This window comes from Loxodonta africana, chromosome 6, assembly GCF_030014295.1.
Source record: "Loxodonta africana isolate mLoxAfr1 chromosome 6, mLoxAfr1.hap2, whole genome shotgun sequence".
Classification (NCBI taxonomy): Eukaryota; Metazoa; Chordata; class Mammalia; order Proboscidea; family Elephantidae; genus Loxodonta; species Loxodonta africana.
Window position 1 is genome coordinate 13,004,873 of NC_087347.1, and position 19,841 is coordinate 13,024,713.

Sequence of the window (19,841 nt, forward strand, 5' to 3'; positions counted from 1 at the left end):
CCTCTTGTGCTATGTTTGCTAATGTCCCATTGGCACAAGTAAGCCACATGGCTAAGCCCAGATTCAAGAGTTGGAAAAACAGACTCCATCTCTTAATGGAAGAGGCTGCAAAGTATTGGCGGACTTGTTGTTTTGTAATCTACCTTCACCTTAGACCTAAATATGTGAAGAATGTGAATGAGTTTGTGTGTTGTGTGTGTGTATATATATATTTGTATTTTAAGGCAGTTCTACTCTGTCGTATGGGGTCACTATGAGTCAGAATCAATTTGACAGCAGTGGGTTTGGTTTTTTTTTTTTTAAGAGCAGATCTGAGTAGGAGGAAAGTTGAGAAACCAATAGCAGTGCAAGGTCTTTGATGACTTGAGAAGAAATGAGGCCTCACTTAATAGAACTTTCCTGCACAAGTGATGAGGAGTAAAGGAAGGTCTAGGAGATAAATTATTGTCTTACCTCAAAATTTTGTGTAGTTTGCGACTCATCCTTAGCTTTAGATTGAGGAAGTTTTCATATTCAACTTTAGATGATGAATGTACAGATTCTCCTAGAATCTGAAGTCACCAAATAAAAATGCACTTTTGATGTTCCACTGCTTTATGACCTCCTGAATGAACAAATATCTTAATTTTTGGCATCCTTAAAATTTGTTCAATTGAGGCAATTGAAATAGAATTCAGGATTTGCTCAAATAATTGAGCTCTAACTCTAATTTATTTGCATTTCATTACGTCCTTTGTAATCCAGTTGCCTTGAGATACAGTTTAAATGGTTCATTTTCTCCAGAAAGTTCTTTAGCTGAACTCATGACTGTAAGAGTCAGCTTCAGCCCTTGAGTTAATTGCCCTTAGGGATGGGGGCCAAATGGGAAGTGCGTGTTTCTAAAAATGTGCATGAATGACTGTAAGAAATTTCTTTGGTGTTGAACAGTCATTAGGACTCAGCATCTTTGCTTGAGAAATGGCAGTGACTAATAGGAAGTTCAGAGGATTGCATATTTGCGTTGTCCTTTGAATACCCCCAGTGACTGAGATGGAAAGTAATACCTACGGAAAAATCTATGATCTGCATTGTAAATTCCACACATCTAAGATTTTCTGGAAAAATCCAGAATGCAATATTTTGTTTCCCATCACACAAATACTTTGGTACCTAACTATATATCTATGTTGTTGTTGGGTACTGTCAATTCCAACTCATAGTGACCCCTTGTGACAGCGTAGAACTGCCCCATAGGGTTTCCTAGGCTGTAATCTTTACAGAAGCAGATCACGGGTCTTTCTCCCACGGACCCAGTGGATGAATTCAAACTGTCAACCTTTCAGTTAGCAGCCAAGTGCTCAACTGTTTGTGCCACCAAGGGCTCCTTATATATCTGTGAGGCCATCTTTTATGACCAGAAACAGCACTACACAGTCAGATCATGTTTCTCAATTTTTGCTTTGTAAAAATTATCACCGTGGAGTGCCTGCCATTTTCTGACAGCATTTCTTTCAGCTAGAATGTGGTTCTCCTGGGTGAAGGAAGCTGAATCAGAGATTGGGAAAAAATGGAGCTTGCTAGTCTGAGTTTAGACTTGTTTCTGTTCATTCTGCTTAGACATATGTGACATCCGGTCATATGGCTGGGAATTAAAAAATATTGTGCCATTTCCACATCCTATTACTTTCCCTATGACCTTCCTTTTTCTACCATTTGGTATTTGCTGTCAGTTTGGGATTTCTCTGCATTTCCCTCGTCTCTTAAGTAAGTCCCTAGAGCAGTGTAGTTTCTCTTAGCCTGTTTCTATACAACTTTTGACTGTACATTTCACTGTTTGTTTATTTACCTGTGACAGGTACGTGTTCTAACTGTGTGTTTGTGGTTGGTGTATTTATATATTGAGGGGAAGCCATGGCTATTAAAGTACAAAACTGTGCCATATCTGGCATTTGCTATAGAGGACTCTTGCTATTTCCCTGCATTTGTGAGAATTAGAAGTTGTGGGAGATGTTGCGTACTTTGTTATTCTTTTTTTTTTTTTTTTAAAGTGATATTTTGTGTTTTTGGTGACCGTTTTACACAGGAGATTAGGTTCCCATTCAACAACATTTACACAAATTGTTCAATGACATTGGTTCATTGGTTGCATTCTTGACAACGCATGAACATTTCTCATTCTTTCCGCTCTGGTTGTTCTGTTTCCAGTCCTCTAGTTTCCCTGCCCCCTTACTGTCTCTCTTTTTTTTTTTTTTTTTTTTAAGTAACTATTGACCATTTGGTCTCGCATACATAGTTTTTTAAGGGAGTGCAGTACTGACAGGTGATATTCTTTATTTTGTGAGCCAATCTGTTATTCAGCTAAAAGGTGACCTCAGGGGATGGCTTCAGTTCACGGTTTTAAGAGAATCTCAGGGCAATAGTCCCTGGGAGTCCTCTAATCTCAACCGGTGCAGTTAATTCTATTTTTTTTTTTTTTTTTTTTTTTAGGCATTTGAGGTTCTTTCCACATTTTTCTCCCATTCTATCTGGATCCATCTATTATGGCCCTGATCAGAATGACTGGGAGCAGTAGCTGGACACCATGTCGTTCTTCTGGCCTCAGGGTAGATGAGGCCATTGTTCATGTGGATAGTCCCATAAACTAGTTACTTCTTGGAGTCCTGGTTTCCTTCTCTCTCTTTTGTGTACTTTGCTAGTCTGGCACAGTGGTTAAGAGCTAGGCTGCTAACCAAAAGGTTGGCTGTTCGAATCCATGCTGCTCCTTGGAAACTTTATGGGGCAGTTCTACTCTGTCCTGAAGGGTTGCTGTGAGTTGGAATCAACTTGATGGCAATGGTTTTTATTTATTTGTAGTTTAGGTGGGGCTTCAGAACTTGTGTTTTTAAAAAATTCCCAGGTGGGAATAAATAAGTTTAAAAGAATTAAATATTTAAAAAACTTGTCTGTGTTTTAACCTTTTAAAATTCCTCTTTATTATTATATATACTTCCATGAAAATATTATCTAGGTTTTATTTTTTTCTCTAAGATGCTGTAACAGAACGTTAACCTTTAATGCCGCCCGTCTGTTGCTCATGCTGGGCCCAGGGTCCATCGTGCTGCGTTCCATAATGAAAATCCTCTGGACTGTGAAGGGTTAAGCCTACGTTTTCTTTTTGAAAACGCATCAACCTCCCTATCTCAAGTACAAACTAAGTTGTTTTTAGGTATATTTATCAACATGTTAGATAATCAATTGAGGGTATGAGATTATTTTATTAAATGTTTGAATTAGTGTTTGTATGTAGACATGCCATACCCCAATAATCTTTAAAGTCAAGTTGTAAAATATTATCTGGACATTGTACTTAATCTTGATTCTTGACGCTTTAATCATGGTGTTATGAGCATTTGTATTCTTAAAACTAATTTTCATAGAGAGTTGGTAAGAAAAATAGGCCATTTTATAATGGATCATTTTAATTGTAGATACTGTATGTTTGGAGGACATACTGGTGAATTTGTCAACTGTAAAGAAATATATGAATGTTAAATTTTATTATGAAAGGAAAAGGTGTTTCTTCAAGTATAAATAATTGGGCAGATTGATTTGTATCCTGGGGTCCTATATACTTTCCTTTTGGAAAAGACATTGTTCCTCTTTTGTTAAACTACTAAGTAACCTTTTTTTGTTGTTTTTATTTTAGGTGATATAGACCAGAGGCAGAATCCACCCTCTAGTGTCCAAAACCAAACCAAACCAAACCCAGTGCTGTCGAGTCGATTCTGACTCATAGCGACCTTATAGTGTCCAAAAGCAACATAAAAAAAAGCACTTAAAAGACGAAGTTAAAAAATTATGAAGAGGCCAATTTTTTTGTTTTTTTGTAAAGTAGTTCTGAAAGCAGATCCGAGAGAGGATGTTTGGAAATGTTTTGATCAAAATGGTTAGAAAAGCTCCTGAGATAATGAATATGTTTAAGGCCAAAACGCCTTTATATATGGCGGGGCATTTGCTAACGCAGCGTCACTGTTGTGTTCTGTCTCATGCCCTTCGTAAGCACAATCACAACCCGATTGTGTCATCTGAAGTATATATTCTTATTTTTTCTTAAACACTTTTGAAAGTGAATGTTATTTGTAAGGACATAACTCAGAATAATGGGTTTTTTTTTTTTTTTTGGCTTTTCTGTCATATACCTAAGAATTTTTCTTTTAACTATGTTAAAACCAAAAAACCAAACCCATTGTCATCCAGTTGATTCCGACTCATAGCAACCCTAAAGGACAGGGTAGAACTGCCCCATAGGGTTTCCAAGAAGAGCCTGGTAGATTCGAACTGCTGACCTTTTGGTTATAAGCCGTAGATCTTAATCACTACACCACCAGGGTTTCCTAACTATGTGTAATTATGAATAAAAGAGATATAGAATAATTCTATAGACATTTCAAGATTTTAACCTTTCCAAAGATTTTCTGTCCTACACATTAAAAAGTGTAATTTGCCTTTTGAAAACAGTTTATTAGCAATTCATCGTGTTATGTTGCTATGTTTTTAAAATGTCTTCTCTTCTAGTAAGATCTCTTTATAGACTATAAAAGGAGCCCTGGCGATGCAGTGGTTAAGTGCTGGTCTGCTAACTGAAAGGCCTGTGATTCGAACCCACCAGCTGCTCTGCAGGAGAAAGATGTGGCAGTCTGCTTCCGTAAAGATTACAGCCTTGGAATCCCTATGGGGCAGTTCTACCCTGTCCTGTAGGGTTGCTATGAATCAGAATTGATTCAACGGCAGTAGGTTTGGTTGCGCTTGGTTGTAGGTATAAGACTTGCCCTCCTCCCCTGCCCCCACCAAAACCCTTAATTAAAAAGATCTTTTCTAATATTACTTAGTCTCCCCAATGTTAGAGGTAGATTATTGTTACGGTTTCCTTCAGCAATCAGCCACATGATTAGGGGTTGTAATCCTTCAGATAAAATACCCATAAAGCATCTATGATATTAACCCTTTGTATGACACAAGTAATCTGTTGCACAAAATCAGAAAATATGAATATGCTGGCTAAAATATAAAAAAAAATCCTTAATTTCAGCACCCAACAAACCCACTGCTAATTTTGAGATACATCTCCCTGGGTATTTTTATGCATATTTTTACATGGCAAAAATTTTCAAAGACAAGGAGTCTTGCTGTATTTACATGCACAAATGTAGTCCTGCCCTCTGAGTCCGTTTTCCTAGCAAATTCAGTTCACCCAATTTGATTGAGCATCCGTATTCACCAGCTTGTGGACTAAGGAGATGGAAAGAGAACTGACAGTTGTTACAGAGGAAATAGAGTCTGGGGCCAGAGATTGGGCAATTGAGCCAAAGTTTCACTGCCAACCAGGAAAGCGGATCTAGCTTGGGGGGTGGTCTCAAGAGGGTGAGGCCAAGAAAAAGGATTAGTTTTTTTTAAAGCCAAAAACGTAAATAGACCCTGCCTCATGTTAGAAAACCCAGGTCTTTGAGTGTCAGCTCGTGAAAACACCCATCCACCAGGCATCATGGAAATGCTGAGCTGGCGCCATTTGTGCTTTTCCATAAGTGGTTTTTGCTGCCCACGTGAAGCAATGACTCAGGATTATGGCGCCCTTCATGGTTATGATGGTGAAATAGGAGCACTTATTTCAGAATTGGAAACCCTGATGGTGCAGTGGTTAAGACCTATTGCTGCTAACCAAAAGGTCAGCAGTTCAAATCCACCAGGCTCTTCTTGGAAACCCTATGGGGCAGTTCCACTCTGTCCTGTACAGTTGCTACGAGCCGGAATGGACTCAGTGACAACAGGTTTGGTTTTTTGGTTTTATTTCAGAATTATGGTACCTGTGTTGTCTTTTTTTTTTTTTTCTTTCTTAATTTTGTTGTGTTTTAGGTGAAAGTTTACAGCACCAATTGGTTTTTCATTCAAAAATCTACACACAAATTGCTTTGTGACATTGATCGGCAGGCACTCTCCACCTCTCCCTTTCCACTCTGGATTCTCTATGTCTGTCTGTCCAGTTTTCCTGCCTCTTCCTGCCGTTTTGTCTTTCCTTTTGGGCAGGCATTGCCCATTTGGTCTTGTATGCTTGATTGAACTAAGAAGCACGTTCCTCATTTGTGTTACTATTTGTTTTATAGGTCTATGTAATGTTTCACTGAAAGGTGGACTTTGGGAGTGGCTTCAGTTCTGAGTTCTCAGGGTGTCTGGGGGCCAGTCTAGGGGCTGTGTTGTCTTTTTAATTCCTATTTATACTGTGGTATACATCACATTTATTAGGCATTTATTAAGACACAGAATTAGGTTGTATGTTGTCAATCTAAAATGGTAGCATTAGGAGCATCAGTACTCATCTAACTTCAGGGGGATAATGACAATGAAGATCAGCACAAGGCTGATTCCTGTGAGGTGGAGGTCAGACATACTTGCACTCTTCAACTTTTTTACCAATTCTGACACCAGTCATTCTCCCCCACGGCGCTCTTTCTTTCTCTGCTGGGTTTGATAATTCATTGCAAAGGTCACACGGAACTCACAGACCATACTTAGGGTTAAGTGGTTTTTTAAGGACGTAACAGTGTACAATTTGGGATCAGGAAGCATGCAGGCAAAGTCTGGAAGACTCCCCCAAAGAAGAGAGCACATCCCCCCCTTCTTCAGTGCAGGACAGCTCTCTCAGCAGCTCTGGCTGTGCAAGCAAGTAGGCCCTTCTTTCTGCCGTCCATACCCGCTCTCAGCTGTGCAGGCCTCCTCTCAGGCACCTCAGGACAGCTTCTTCTCAGCCTCCTAAGGACAGGCCTTGTCTCACCCCCCATAAGGACAGGCTTCTTTTCAACCGCCTCAGGACAGACCTCTTCTCGGCCCCCTCAGGACAAACATCCTCTTAGGCACCTCAGGACAGGCTTCTTCTCAGCCTCGTAAGGACCGGCCTCCTCTTAGGCACCTCAGGACAGGCTTCTTCTCAGCCTCCTAAGGACAGGCCTCCTCTCACCTCCCATAAGGACAGGCTTCTTTTCAGCCCCCTCAGGACAGACCTACTTTCGGCCCCGTCACTGCAGACCTCTGCTCAGCCCTCTCAGAACAGGCCTTTCTGCCTCTGGCCTCCCCACTGCTAACTGACCCAGTGCATAGACAGTGTAGCAGTTTTTTTTTAGCTCACTGAGCTGCATTGCTAACAGCAGGTTTCTGCTGTCACCACTGACTCTGCCACAGGGTCCCTTCCAGGCCTCGATATTTTCAGTGTAATGACTCTTGACCAGAGTTACAGCCCTTGTCCTATGTTACAGCTCTTTTAGAAGTTTCTTGCCACCTCTTTCTCTGCTTCTCTCTTCTCCTTTCTGCTTCTTCTCTTCTTTCTGAAACCTCTGTGGAGTTGGCTATATATATAAGCAAACTCCTTAACAATTTTAAGACATGGCCCTCCTAGCAGGACCGTGAACTGACCAATCCCCTTTCTGTAGGCCACGGTCACTTCATTTGCATAGTAAGCTATAGTCATTCTATTTGCATAAGTATATTGACCAATTCCTGCAAGGTGTGTAAAATAGACCAATCATAGGGCAAGCTGCAGCCCAGGGCCAGACAAAAAGTATCAAATCATCAAGCTATTTACAGTTTACCCAGGAAATATCAATCAATCTGGACAAAAGTGACAAACCTTCTGGGGTGAAAAACTAGGGCAAAAGTAACAACTCAGGGCTTAGGGGGAAAATTTCTTAAGCTGTTTTTCCAAAGAACCAAGGCAAAAGACTGCATAAAGGAGCTCATTTTACCAAACCCCTTCATTCTCGTTTGTTACAGTCACTCTAAGAATTTACATTTATTTAGATGATTGATACCTTTCTCCTCCTAAGTGCCTACCACAGGGGGACTATATCAGTTTTCAGACACCTGTATGGCCCCATTGATTAGCACAGTGCTTGACACATCCCATTGCTGTCGAGCTGATTTTGACTCATAGCAACCCTGTAGGACAGAGTAGAACTGCCCCATAGGGTTACCAAGGAATGACTGGTGGATTCCAACTGCCAACCTTTTGGTTAGCAGCTGATCTCTTAACCACTGCGCTACCAAGGTTTTAATAAGTATTGTGGAGGCAAAAATGAGACAAAGAGAACAGTCAGCCTTCGCTACATGGCTATTAAAGACAACAGGTCTTTGCAGTGATGGGGAATGTAAATTCACTGTGTGAACAGTTAGGATAAGATTCATCATCCGTCCTGTTGGAAGCCTGGGGAGGGAGGGGGAAGGTAGAAGATGGCTCAGTGACATTGAAATCATAGTGAGGTTTTAGAATCTAAAACTTTAGTTTCTGTCTCCAGTCCTTTCAATTTAATGTTTGTAAGAACCACGACGAGTGGAAACATTGACTGACTTGGGGCTTTTCATATCAACTTTCTCTGCTCTGGTTCAGGTACCTTGAACAATGAAAGGATAAGAAATTAGGCCATAAAAGAAAGAAGCAGCATCAGCAGCCACTGCCCTCCACACACCAGCTAACGTTCTGGATTTATTGACACAGCTTTTGCCGTGTTCACAAATACTGTGTTGCATTCGTGTGTGTGTGTGTGTAACAGGAACAGAAGCACTCTCTGAAGTCTGTGCAGATATTAACGTCAGGTCTAGGATAGAGCATCTAATGCTTGATTGGGTTAATGTGAGCAGGGACCCTTGCCTACATTTTTTTCTGTTCTTCAAATGATTCCTATTGTGAGTCTGCCAGATCAGAGATTGGGGGAGATGGACACACACACAATTTCCCTGAAAATAAGCCCACAGCACAGGAAAAGAAATCCACCTCTGGCATTTCACAGTGCTGACGAGTAGTGAGTCAGCCACAATTTGAAAGCTCACAGAAAACCATATTAATATAATAGGATTATTTTCTCTCTGCCCAAATCCTCAACTACCACGGGTGAGGTGTTTGGGGTATTTGATCTCTGGGAACTGGCCTAGACTTGAATCAAAGAATCACGAGTTTTCACATTTTATCCACTCCTTCTGAAAAGAGGGGAAAACAGCCTCTGAGTTGCAACACACCCTCAGAGGAACAGCCTCTGCACTCTTTAATTCAGCCTGATCTCAAAACAAACGGAAAAAAACCAGCGAAAACAACTTCAAACTCTCTCTTGCCTTGAATTTGGCCTCCAGAAGGAGAGCGAGCAGTGAGGCCTCACCCCTCCAGTGTCCTGAACACATTGCTAGTTTTTTGAAGGTCCACTGAGACACGACCTTAGCCACCTTCTCTGAAGAGCCAGGAAGCACAAGTAAGCCTCCAGAGGCAACACAAATGATGAATTGCTGGAATTTGTTACACAAAGTGTGAAGACCATCTGGCTGCATCCACAAGTCTTACAGTTTTAGATTTTTCAGGGTGTGATATGATGGGGGAAGAGATGGCAAAAGCCCAGGAGTAAACACATTGTGGGCCAGACCCTGTCTTCTGTGGATATTAATATGTGAGTGGGTCGTCTTGAGATAGTCTTGAGAGAGAAGACAAAGGTCAGGTAGCTTAGGGCCATGCCGTTCAGTGGAAGAAACAGAAGTCAAACCATAAAACCAAACCCATTGCTGTCAAGTTGATTTCGACTCATAGAAACCCTATAGGACAGAGTAGAACTGCCCCATAGAGTTTCCAAGGAGCGCCTGGTGGATTTTGAACTGCCAACATTTTGGTTAGCAGCTGTAGCACCTAACCACTGCACCATCAGGGAGTCAAGTGCCTGTCAATACCTGGAGGGAGCAAGGTGTTGTGTTATAGAGTAGCTTAGATCCTGCTGGGTAAGAATCTTGGCTCCACTAGTGCCTTTGGTAAGTCACTTATTCCTGTTAGGCTTTGTTCTTCTCACCTGAAAAGTAGGGATAGTGCTATCTAGAAATCAGCTCCAACAGCTGGCTTGATAAAGGGGACCTTTTTTTTTTTTTTCTTTGAGGACACAGGAGCCCCACAGAGCTAATGGCAGAAGGTTGAGTAGCACTCTCAGTACGTCACTGATCACCAGGTGGGGTCTCCCTCCTTCTCTCCTCTCTTTCTTTCTGTCTTCATCTCATTGGTCTGGCACATCCCCAGTCCCAGACAAACCCAGTGTCTTTTTTCTTTTGTAGGTCCCACCACTGGAGATAGTTATTCATAGACTGTCTTACCTGAAACCCATAATTATGGATAGGCCCCCTAGTAAATACAAAAAATCAAACCCACTGCTGTTGGGTTGATCATGACTCATAGAGACCCTGTAGGACAGAGTACAAACTGCCCCGTAGGGTTTCCAAGACTGTAAATCTTTATGGAAGCAGACTGCCACCTCTTTCTCCCAAGAAGCAGCTGATGGGTTCCAACTGCTGACCTTTTGGTCAGCAGCCAAGCGCTTAACCACTGCACCACCAGGGCTCCTCTGGGCCCTGTGGTACCAAAAACCAAACCCAATTTTGATTTCAACTCATAACGACCATGTAGGATGGAGTAGAACGGCCCCATAGGGTTTCCAAGGAGCAGCTGGTGGATTTGAACTGCCAACTTTTTGGTTAGTAGCCATAATCACATCCTTTTGCTCTGATAAATTAACTCTCTTTACAATGACAGTTTCAAACCTGCACATCTTCCACTGTTCTCAGGTCACTCTCATGTAGACAATCTAGGACAATGATTCTCAACAGACGGTGGGGCAGTTTGCCCTCACAGGGACATGGGGTGATGTCTGAAGACATTTTTGGTTTTTACAACTGGAGGGCATGGGTCGAAGGGGCGGGGGCACTACTCATATTTAGGCGTTTAGTGGGTTGAGGGCAGAGATGCTGCTCAACATTCTACAATACATAGCACAGCCCTCTATTACAAAGAATTATCCCGTCCAAAATGTCAGTCCTGCCAAGGGTAAGAAACCCGATTCTAGGCAATGTGTCTTTGTGACAACACAGGAAAGTAGAAGGAACACACAGGATTGACTGTGTGACCTTGGTCAAGTTTCCTCACCTCTGTGACCCTTAATGCTGCCTCTATAAATTGGGACTAGTAATGCCCATCAGTTTGGGTTGTCATGAGGATTAAACAAGTTAACACACAGAAAGCGCCTGACACAAAGAAGAAACTGCTAATTTGCAGCTAGACTGTAAACTCTTTGTGACTGGAGACCGTGCCATTCAGTTTTGTACCTCTAGGACCTGGAAGCTTCTAGAACATCATACACCAAAAACTGTTGCCGTCAAGTTGATTCCAACACATAGCGACCCTATAGGACAGAGTAGAACTGTCCATAGGGTTTCCGAGGAGCAGTTGGAGGATTTGAACTGCCAACCTTTTGGTAAGCAACTGAGGTCTTAACCACTGCACCACCAGGGCTCCTGGAACATCATGGGCACATCTTAACTATTTGCTGAGTGAATGAATGAATACAGTGAACATTGCAGACACAGTCTCTACCTTCATGAAGCTTATATTCTAGGAACGGAAGAAGAATGATCAACAAATGAAGAACTGAGTTAAAAATGTTATTTCAAACAGTTGTAAGTGCTATGAAGGAAGTCAGTGGAGTGTTGTGATGAGTAACTGGCGGGGGAGCTACTTTAGATAGTGTTGTCAGGATTCTATTTGAATCTATTCTATTTTTGCTCTGTTTTGGTTCCTCTTTTTACTGATTGATTGTTATTGTCAGTTGCCATTGAGTGAGTGTCGATTCATGGCTACCCAATGCACAATGGAACCAACACTGCTGGTCCTGTACCATCCCTCTGCATGATTGGTTGTGGACCAGACCATTGTGATCTGTAGGGTTTTCATTAGCTGATTTTCAGAAGTAGGTCGTGAGGCCTTTCTTCCTAGTCCATATTAGTCTGGAAACTTGTCCAGCATCATAGCCACACTAAAGCCACCACTGACAGATGGCAGTGGCTGTGTAAGAGGTGCCTCGGCCAGGAATCGAATCCAGGTTTTCCACATAAAAAGGTGAGAATTCTACCACAGAACCACCAATGCTTCTTCTACTGGTACAGTTGTGCTTTACTGGTGACTTAAATTCCCTGAGAGCTGTTGCTCTTGTGAAGTGATTTTCTAAAATGGTGAACAACTCTTGATATAATCTTCTCTTGGTTTAGCCAGTAGTTAGATTCCAGGAAAACTCAGTACGTCTTAGGCTGTGCTTTATCTATGTGATGATTATCTTATGTGTCAACCCTGACTAATCCAAGATGTAAAACAGTGAGTTCTAGACTTGGAGAGTTATAAACAGGTTTTTCACCTACATGATGGCCCAGTAGGGCAGTTCGAAGTTGTGAAGGATGTAGGACTAGACTTTGCTGTGCAGGAGTATCCTGGACATTGTAAGGTGTTTAGTATCTTGGGCTCCTTCCCACTAAATTCCAGTAGGACCTTCCAATCATTGTGAAAAGCAAAAATACCCCTTCCCTCAATTTCCAGAACACCCTCTAGGAGGCCATGGTTTGAAGGATCTCCAGTAATGTTCTAATCTTTCTCTTGAGTTGTCATTCTCCCTCTTTAGCTTCTTTGGCACAGTTAACCCCTCTTCTTGGCTTTGTTTCCTCTCCTGGCACCATAACACTGACCTCCTTGGGCTTTCCTCTTCTCCTTCCCCCAATCTCTGCCTCATTTCCGAATCTGACTGCTTGTTCTCTGTGTGCACATCCATGTGGATCTGACCTGGGTCACCTTCTTTTTTCCTCTCCATGCTCTTCAGTATATTTAAAGAGGGTTTCTTATAGAAAATGTACTCTTGGGTCTTGTTTTATTGTCCACTTTGATAGTCCCTGTCTGAATTGGTGTATCTAGACCAATTGCATTAACCCAAAAAACCAAACCCATTGCCTTTGAGTCAATTCTGACTCATAGTGATCCTATAGGATAGAGTAGAAATGCCCCATAGAGTTTCCAAAGAACGACAGGTGGTTTCAAACTGCCAACCTTTTGGTTAGCTGCCGAACTCTTAACCACTCTGCCACCTGGGCTCCAGACTATTTGCATTTAAAGTGTTTATTGATATAGCTGTTATATCTACCATATTTGAAACTATTGCCATTTCTTGCCTTCTTCTTTGTTGCTTTATTGTCTTCTGCTCTTTTTCTGCCTTCTCCAGCTTTAAATGAGCATCTTACATGATTCCATTTTCTGTCTTCTCTAAGCATAGCAGTTACATGTCTTTAATTTTTTTTTCTAGTGATTGCTCTAGAAATTGGAAAATACACTCGAGCTGACTCCATGCTCTTCTTTGATGAGAACTTCAGCTTCATTTCCAAGCAACTAACTCCCCAAGTGCTGTTTCTATGACATTCAAATTCATTTTTTTCCAACTGTCACCTGGGCCACCCCTGGAGAACCTTGACTTAAACATGTCCAAAATCAAACTGATCATCCCTTTCCCTAAACACTGTTATCCCTTTGGCTGTACCTGTTTGTGTTATTGGCAACATTGTCCACTCAGTCTAAACATGACAGCCATCTCAACTGCTCTTTCTTTCTACTCACATTCGTTTGGTTGCTTGTTCTTGTTGATCCGACACATATAGACCCCATATGTGTTTAAGTAGAACTGTGCTCCATTGGCTTTTCAAGGTTGTGACCTTTTGGAAGCAGATTGCCAGGCCTATCTTCCAAGGCACCTCTGGGTGAGTTTGAACCTCCAATCTTTCAGATATTAGTTGAGCGTTTGATCCTTTGCATCACCCAGGGACTCTATTCAGGCAGTTGCTATGTTATATCAATTCTTTAAAAAAAGTATTTGGAATTGAATATTCAGGAGAAGTCATGCAGAGATGGGAACACTGGTGATAAAGATCAGCACCAGAGAAAGAGCTGCTCTCATCCCCACCCCTGATGTTTTTATTTTTTAAAAATTCTCTGGATTAGCCTCATTTTTTTTAGACCCTGGGCGTACGGCCTTGGGCTAATTTGTTTGGCTGAATTAATTATTTTCGGGGGGAATAATCTTATTTTCAAAGAAACCTTCTCTCTTGGAAGGAATGCCTTTTTCTTCACTCAGTCCGATTTAAGTTGTTTGGCACCGGATGTAAAGAGTGTCTTGACATTTCCATAAAGGCACTTAAATGTTAACCATCTCTCAAGAAACGGTTTTAGAATATGAAACCTTTATCTTGTTTTCTTTTCCAAGGAAGAAAAACATCACCAGCCTAATTATCACCATAAAATAACTTCCTCATTTGCTTTCCACGTTGTCAGTGGGAAAGATAATGATGCTGTTTTCAAAACAGCAGAAACAATAATGGATGATTTCAGGAAATTTGCTTTTGATTTTTGTCTCTGTAAATAACACCTCAATTCAGAGGTCATAGATGCTTCTAGGATTATACATTTTCCTTCCGAGTTTTTTTTTTTTTAAGTTAAGCTTGGCGAACAAATATAACTGAAAAGATGCTCCTTTTGTTTATTGCTCCACACGGATGATAAAATGGTTCTTATAGTTAGGAGAAGAAGCCAAAAGACACTTAACTCTTGAAAAAAGAGAAATCTTCTGTTGAATCTAGATCAGGGGTGTTATGGATTGAATTGTGTCCCCCAAGGATGCGTGTCTTCTTGGGTAGGCCATGGTTTCCAAGGGCATGGTACTGTGTGGCTGTTCTCCATTTTGCTATCTGATGTATTTATCATGGATGTTGAAAATCCTCCATGATGTTGGTGAGGCAGGATTAGATGCGTTATGTTAACGAGGTAGGATGCAATCTACAGGATTAGTTTGTATTTTGAGTCAGTCTCTTGAGGTATAAAAGAGAGAAGTGAGCAGAGAAGAGAAGGACCTCCTACCACCAAGAAAGAAGTGCCAGGAGCAGAGGGTGCACTTTGGACCCAGGGTCCCTGTGCTGAGTATCTCCTAGACCAGGGAAGGACCGATGACAAGGACCTTCCCTCAGAGACGACAGACAGAGAAAGCCTTCACATAGAGCTGGCACCCTAAATTTGGACTTCTAGCCTCCTAGACTGTGAGAGAATAAATTTCTCTTTGTTAAAGCCATCCACTTGTACTATTTCTGTTATAGCAGCACTAGATGATTAAGACAAGGGGTCAGCAAAATTTTTCTGTAAAGTGTCAGATAGTAAATATTGTAGGCGTTGCAGGCCAGAAAAGTCTCCATTGCAACTACTCTACACTGTCATTATAGAGCAAAAGCTGTCATAGACAATATGTAAATGGTGGGCTAGGCTATGTTTCCATACAACTTTATTTCCAAAGACAGGCAGTGGGATGGGTTTGACCTATGGGCCATACTTTGCTGACCCCTGACCTAGAGTAGACGCTTTTGGACTTCACCTCTGTCCACATTTTGGGCTGGATAGTTCTTTATTGTCGGAAGGCTGCCTTGTGCATTGTAGGATGTTTAGCCTCATTCCTGGTCTCTGCCCACTAGATGTCAGTAGCACCCTCATTCCACTTATGATGGCCAAAAATGTCTCCTGGAGGGCAAAATCACTGCCAGTTGGGAAACACTGCTTTAGATGAATGAAATAATCGGATGAAAAGGTAACAGAAAATATTTTCCCCAAATTACAAAAGTTGTTGTCGTTGTTAGGTGCTGCCCATGCCGTTTAGTCAGTTCCGACTCATAACGACCCCATGTATGAAAGAACCAAACATTGCCCAGTCCTGCGCAATTCTCACAGTCATTGTTATGCTGGAGCCCATTGTTGCAGACACTGTGTCAATCCATCTCGTTGAAGGTCTTCCTCTTTTTTGCTGACCCTCTACTTTACAAAGCATGATGTCCTTCTCCAGGGACTGATCCCTCCTGATAACATGTCCAAAGTATGTGAGACATAGTCTTGCCATCCTTGCTTCTGAGGAACATTCTGGCTGTACTTCTTCCAAGACAGATTTGTTCGTTCTTTTGACAGTCCACAGTATATTCAGTTCTTCTTTGGACTTCCTTATTAATTGCCCAGCTTTCACACGCGTATGAGGTGATTGAAAACACCATGGCTTGGGTCGGGTACACCTTAGTCTACAAGGTGATACCTTTGCTTTTTAACACTTTAAAGAGGCCTTTTGCAGCAGATTTGCTCAATGCAATGTGTCATTTGATTTCTTGACTGCTGCTTCCATGGGTGTTGATTATGGATCCAAGTAAATTGAAATCCTTGACAACTTCAATATTTTCTCTGTTTATCATGATGTTGCTTATTGGTCCAGTTGTGAGGATTTTTGTTTTCTTTATGTTGAGGTGTAATCCGTACTGAAGGCTGTGGTCTTTGATCTTCATCAGTAAGTGCTTCAAGTCTTCTTAACTTTCAGCAAGCAAGGTTGCGTCATCTGCATAACGCAGATTGTTAATGAGTCTTTCTCCAATCCTGATGCCCCATTATTCTTTGTGTGGTCTCACTTCTCGGATTATTTGCTCAGCATACAGATTGAAGAAGTATGGTGAAAGGATACAACCCTGACACACACCTTCCTGACTTCAAACCATGCAGTATCCCCTTGTTCTGTTGAACACCTGCTGCTTGACCATGTACAGGTTCCTCATGAGCACAATTAAGTGTTCCAGAATTCCCATTCTTTGCAATGTTATCCATAATTTGTTATGATCCTCACAGTCGAATGCCTTTAAAGCACAGGTAAATGTCAATAAAACACAGGTAAACATCTTTCTGGTATTCTCTGCTTTCAGCCAAGAACCATCTGATATCAGCAATGACATTCCTCATTCTAAGTCATCTTCTGAATCTGGCTTGAATTTCTGGCAGTTGCCTGTGCATATACTGCAGCAGCTGCTTTTGAATGATCTTCAAAATGTTACTTGCTTGTGATATTATATTAATGATGTTGTTTGATAATTCCTACATACAGTTGGATCATCTTTCTTTGGAATAGGTATAAATCTGAAGCTGTTCCCCTCAATCGGCCAGGTAGCTGTCTTCTAGATTTGTTGACATAGATAAGTGAGCACTTCCAGCACTGAATCTGTTTGTTGAAACATCTCAACTGATAGTCCGTCAATTCCTGGAGCCTTGTTTTTTGCCAATGCCTTCAGTGCATCTTGAAGCTCTTCCTTCAGTACCATTGGTTCCTGATCATATGCAACCTCCTGGAACGGCTGGACGTCAACCAATTTCTTTTTGGTATAGTGACTCTTTATTCTTTCCACCTTCTTTTGATGCTTCTTGTGTTATTTAATATTTTCCTCATAGGGGAAAGATAAAAGATAAGAAAACTGTGCCATCCTATTTGTCTCAGCTAGGCTGAGGTCTCCTCAAAGGGGCCGTTGCTGTTGTTGTTAGGTGCTATCTGGTCAATTCCTACTGATGGTGACCCCACGTTACAGAGTAGAACTGTTCCATAGGGTAATCTTTATGGAAGCAGATCACCAGGTCTTTTCTTTCACAGAGCTGCTGTGTGGGTTCCAACCACCAACTTTTTGGTTAGCAGCTGAGCACTTAAGCATTGTACCACCAGGACTCCTTAAGGGACCATTATCACTGCCTAAATTTGGAAAGCAGTTGAAAAGCCAACTGGAAAGGCAACATACTTGAAAAGTGCTCTGTTAATAATGCAAATATGAGTTTAACCTACTTTTGGGATAGGCACAAGAAACAAAATAGTTCAATACATTAGAGTGTGCTCATGGCACCTCCTGAGTTTGAGGGTTGGCTTTGGGCTGGAAAGATTGGAATAAAGCTTGTCGCTCTAGTCTCCACTTGGGCAAAGTTTTATTTTTTTCTGCTTATCTGAACTCAGAACTCATACAGGCAGGGTGAATTTTGAAAACATTCACATGTTTCTCATTGTTTGGACAGGGCCAGTTGAAAATGGCCCAGTTTCACTGTGTATTGGCAGTAACATGTGTTTTTAAAAGTTAAAAACAGCTTAATATTCATAAGCAAATTGCAAGGAATGTTGCCTTCTTGTTCTTTAGGAAAGTCAGAGGCGTCTCTGTTGAGAAATCATTGGTTTCTTTTTCATCATTACTATTTTTATATCTTTAATAATTAAAAAATATGTATATCCAAAATACTGTCATTCAGATAATCATATTTTAAAATAAACTGAAAAACTCTTTCATCGGGAATTTCATTTAAGCCCTCTGAGCTGAGTTTCTTTTCTGGCTTGAAGAGCAATGGAAGTGCATTGAAGCTTTGCTCCTTTAATACAATTATCTTTAGTTAATATGTTTTCCTAATTGATGTGGGAGAAAAGTGTGCTTCACATTCTTGAAAGGAACTGTTGCCCCCTTGCCATGCTTTCTGCCACCATCACCGTCTCCTGTGTCCTGTGGCCACCGCAGACACTCTCAGTAACCTGTTCTTCAGTCACCTGGTCACCAGTACCAGTAACCCGTTAACCTGTTGCCATCTGAGTTGATTCTGACTCATAGCAACTCTACAGGACAGGGTAGAACTGTCCCATAGGGCTTCCAAAGCTGGAATCTTTACGGAAGCAGACTGCCACGTCTTTCTCCCATGGAGCTACTGTTGGGTTCGAACCACTGAACTTTTGGTTAAAAGCCAAGTGCTTTAACCACTATATGACCAGGGCCCCTTCTTTCTTCGTAAACCAAAAACCAAACCCATTGCCATCTAGTTGATTCTGACCCATAGGGACCATAGAGAACAGAGTAGAACTGCCCCATAATGTTTCCAAAGAGCACCTGGTGGCTTTGAGCTGCCGATGACCAATTGGTTAGCAGCCAAAGTCTTAACCAGTACGCTGCCACAGCCATCTCCAGGGTACCTATTTCAGTTATACACCCCCATCTGTCTAGGCCATACTTTCCAATTCATCTGACTAAGTGATCTACTACCACCCAAAAACTTAGCACTTCAAACCCATCCAGAGGTGCCACGGAAGACAGGCCTAGTGATCTGTTTCCAAAAGATCACAGCCTTGAAAATCCCGTGGTTTTCTACTCTGGACACATGGGGTCACCATGAGTCAGAAAGGACTGGATGGCAACTAACAACAACGACTTTCCTTGCGGGCCAGTTCAGCGCGAATTTTGAAGGGGGCATGTCTTATAGCAGGCTTTTCTCTCTGCCACTCAGGTTACCACGGCCTCTACTGTGAGGAGGAGTATAATGAATGCCTCTCCGCCCCCTGTCTGAACGCTGCCCCCTGCAGGGACCTTGTGAACGGCTATGAATGCCTGTGCCTGCCAGAGTACAAAGGTGAGTGAAGACCACTCGGCCTCTTGTGTTAGAATGGCTTTACATGATGTCATTCTTTCCTCCATCTAAACACATCAGCCTCCCATTGGAGCCTGAAGTCGTTTAGAACAAAAAGCAAAACCTGACGGTGGGATGATTTATGGGGTCGAATAGAACAATTTGTGTAAGTCTCTGGTTTCCTCCTAATGAACCACAAAAATCTCTCCTGCCCTTTCCCCTGTCCTTCTTCCATGGGATTCTGTCTTCTCTGTGGAATGTGTACAAAGCTGACAGTAAAATATGATAGTAAGTGGGCTGCTCAACACTGGTCAGAGGGCGTGGCTATGAAAATTGTGGGAGAGGAAAGCGTGCTGCTCTGTGGTGCTCGTGATGCACAGATATGATGCTGTGCTTTCTGTCGGGGGGAGGACACAGGTGCTGTGCTCATGTGCTGGCAAATGAATTAATCCGCATTGAGTGAGTCAGTTGGGAGGGAAATGTTAGTTCATTTGAGTGGACGTGTATCAGTGTCACTCTGGAAAAGCAGCCAGTGTTGAAGGAGTGTTTATAATGTACCAGTCCTGCACTAAGTCCTTAGATGCATTGACTCACTTCATCCTTGCAACATCCTCATGAGGTGGATGGTAATGCTATCCCTCATGGACCCTGCCAGTATGGTCCCCAGAGCGCTTTCACTTTGTCTCTCCATTAGACTCTACCATGATTTGTGGATGGTGTGACCTTACTTTAAGCCCAGACGCCCTCAGAC

The 19,841-nt window shown here is 41.9% G+C and overlaps 1 protein-coding gene across 1 annotated transcript in view; it reads left to right on the forward strand.

Annotated features, from left to right (window-relative positions):
* Nucleotides 1–19,841, forward strand: part of DNER (delta/notch like EGF repeat containing) — a 372,368-nt gene that overhangs the window by 303,625 nt on the left and 48,902 nt on the right. The window contains exon 9 of the mRNA XM_064286606.1: nt 18,971–19,093. Within this exon, the coding sequence (XP_064142676.1) occupies nt 18,971–19,093 (123 nt within the window). The remainder of the gene's footprint in view (nt 1–18,970; nt 19,094–19,841) is intronic.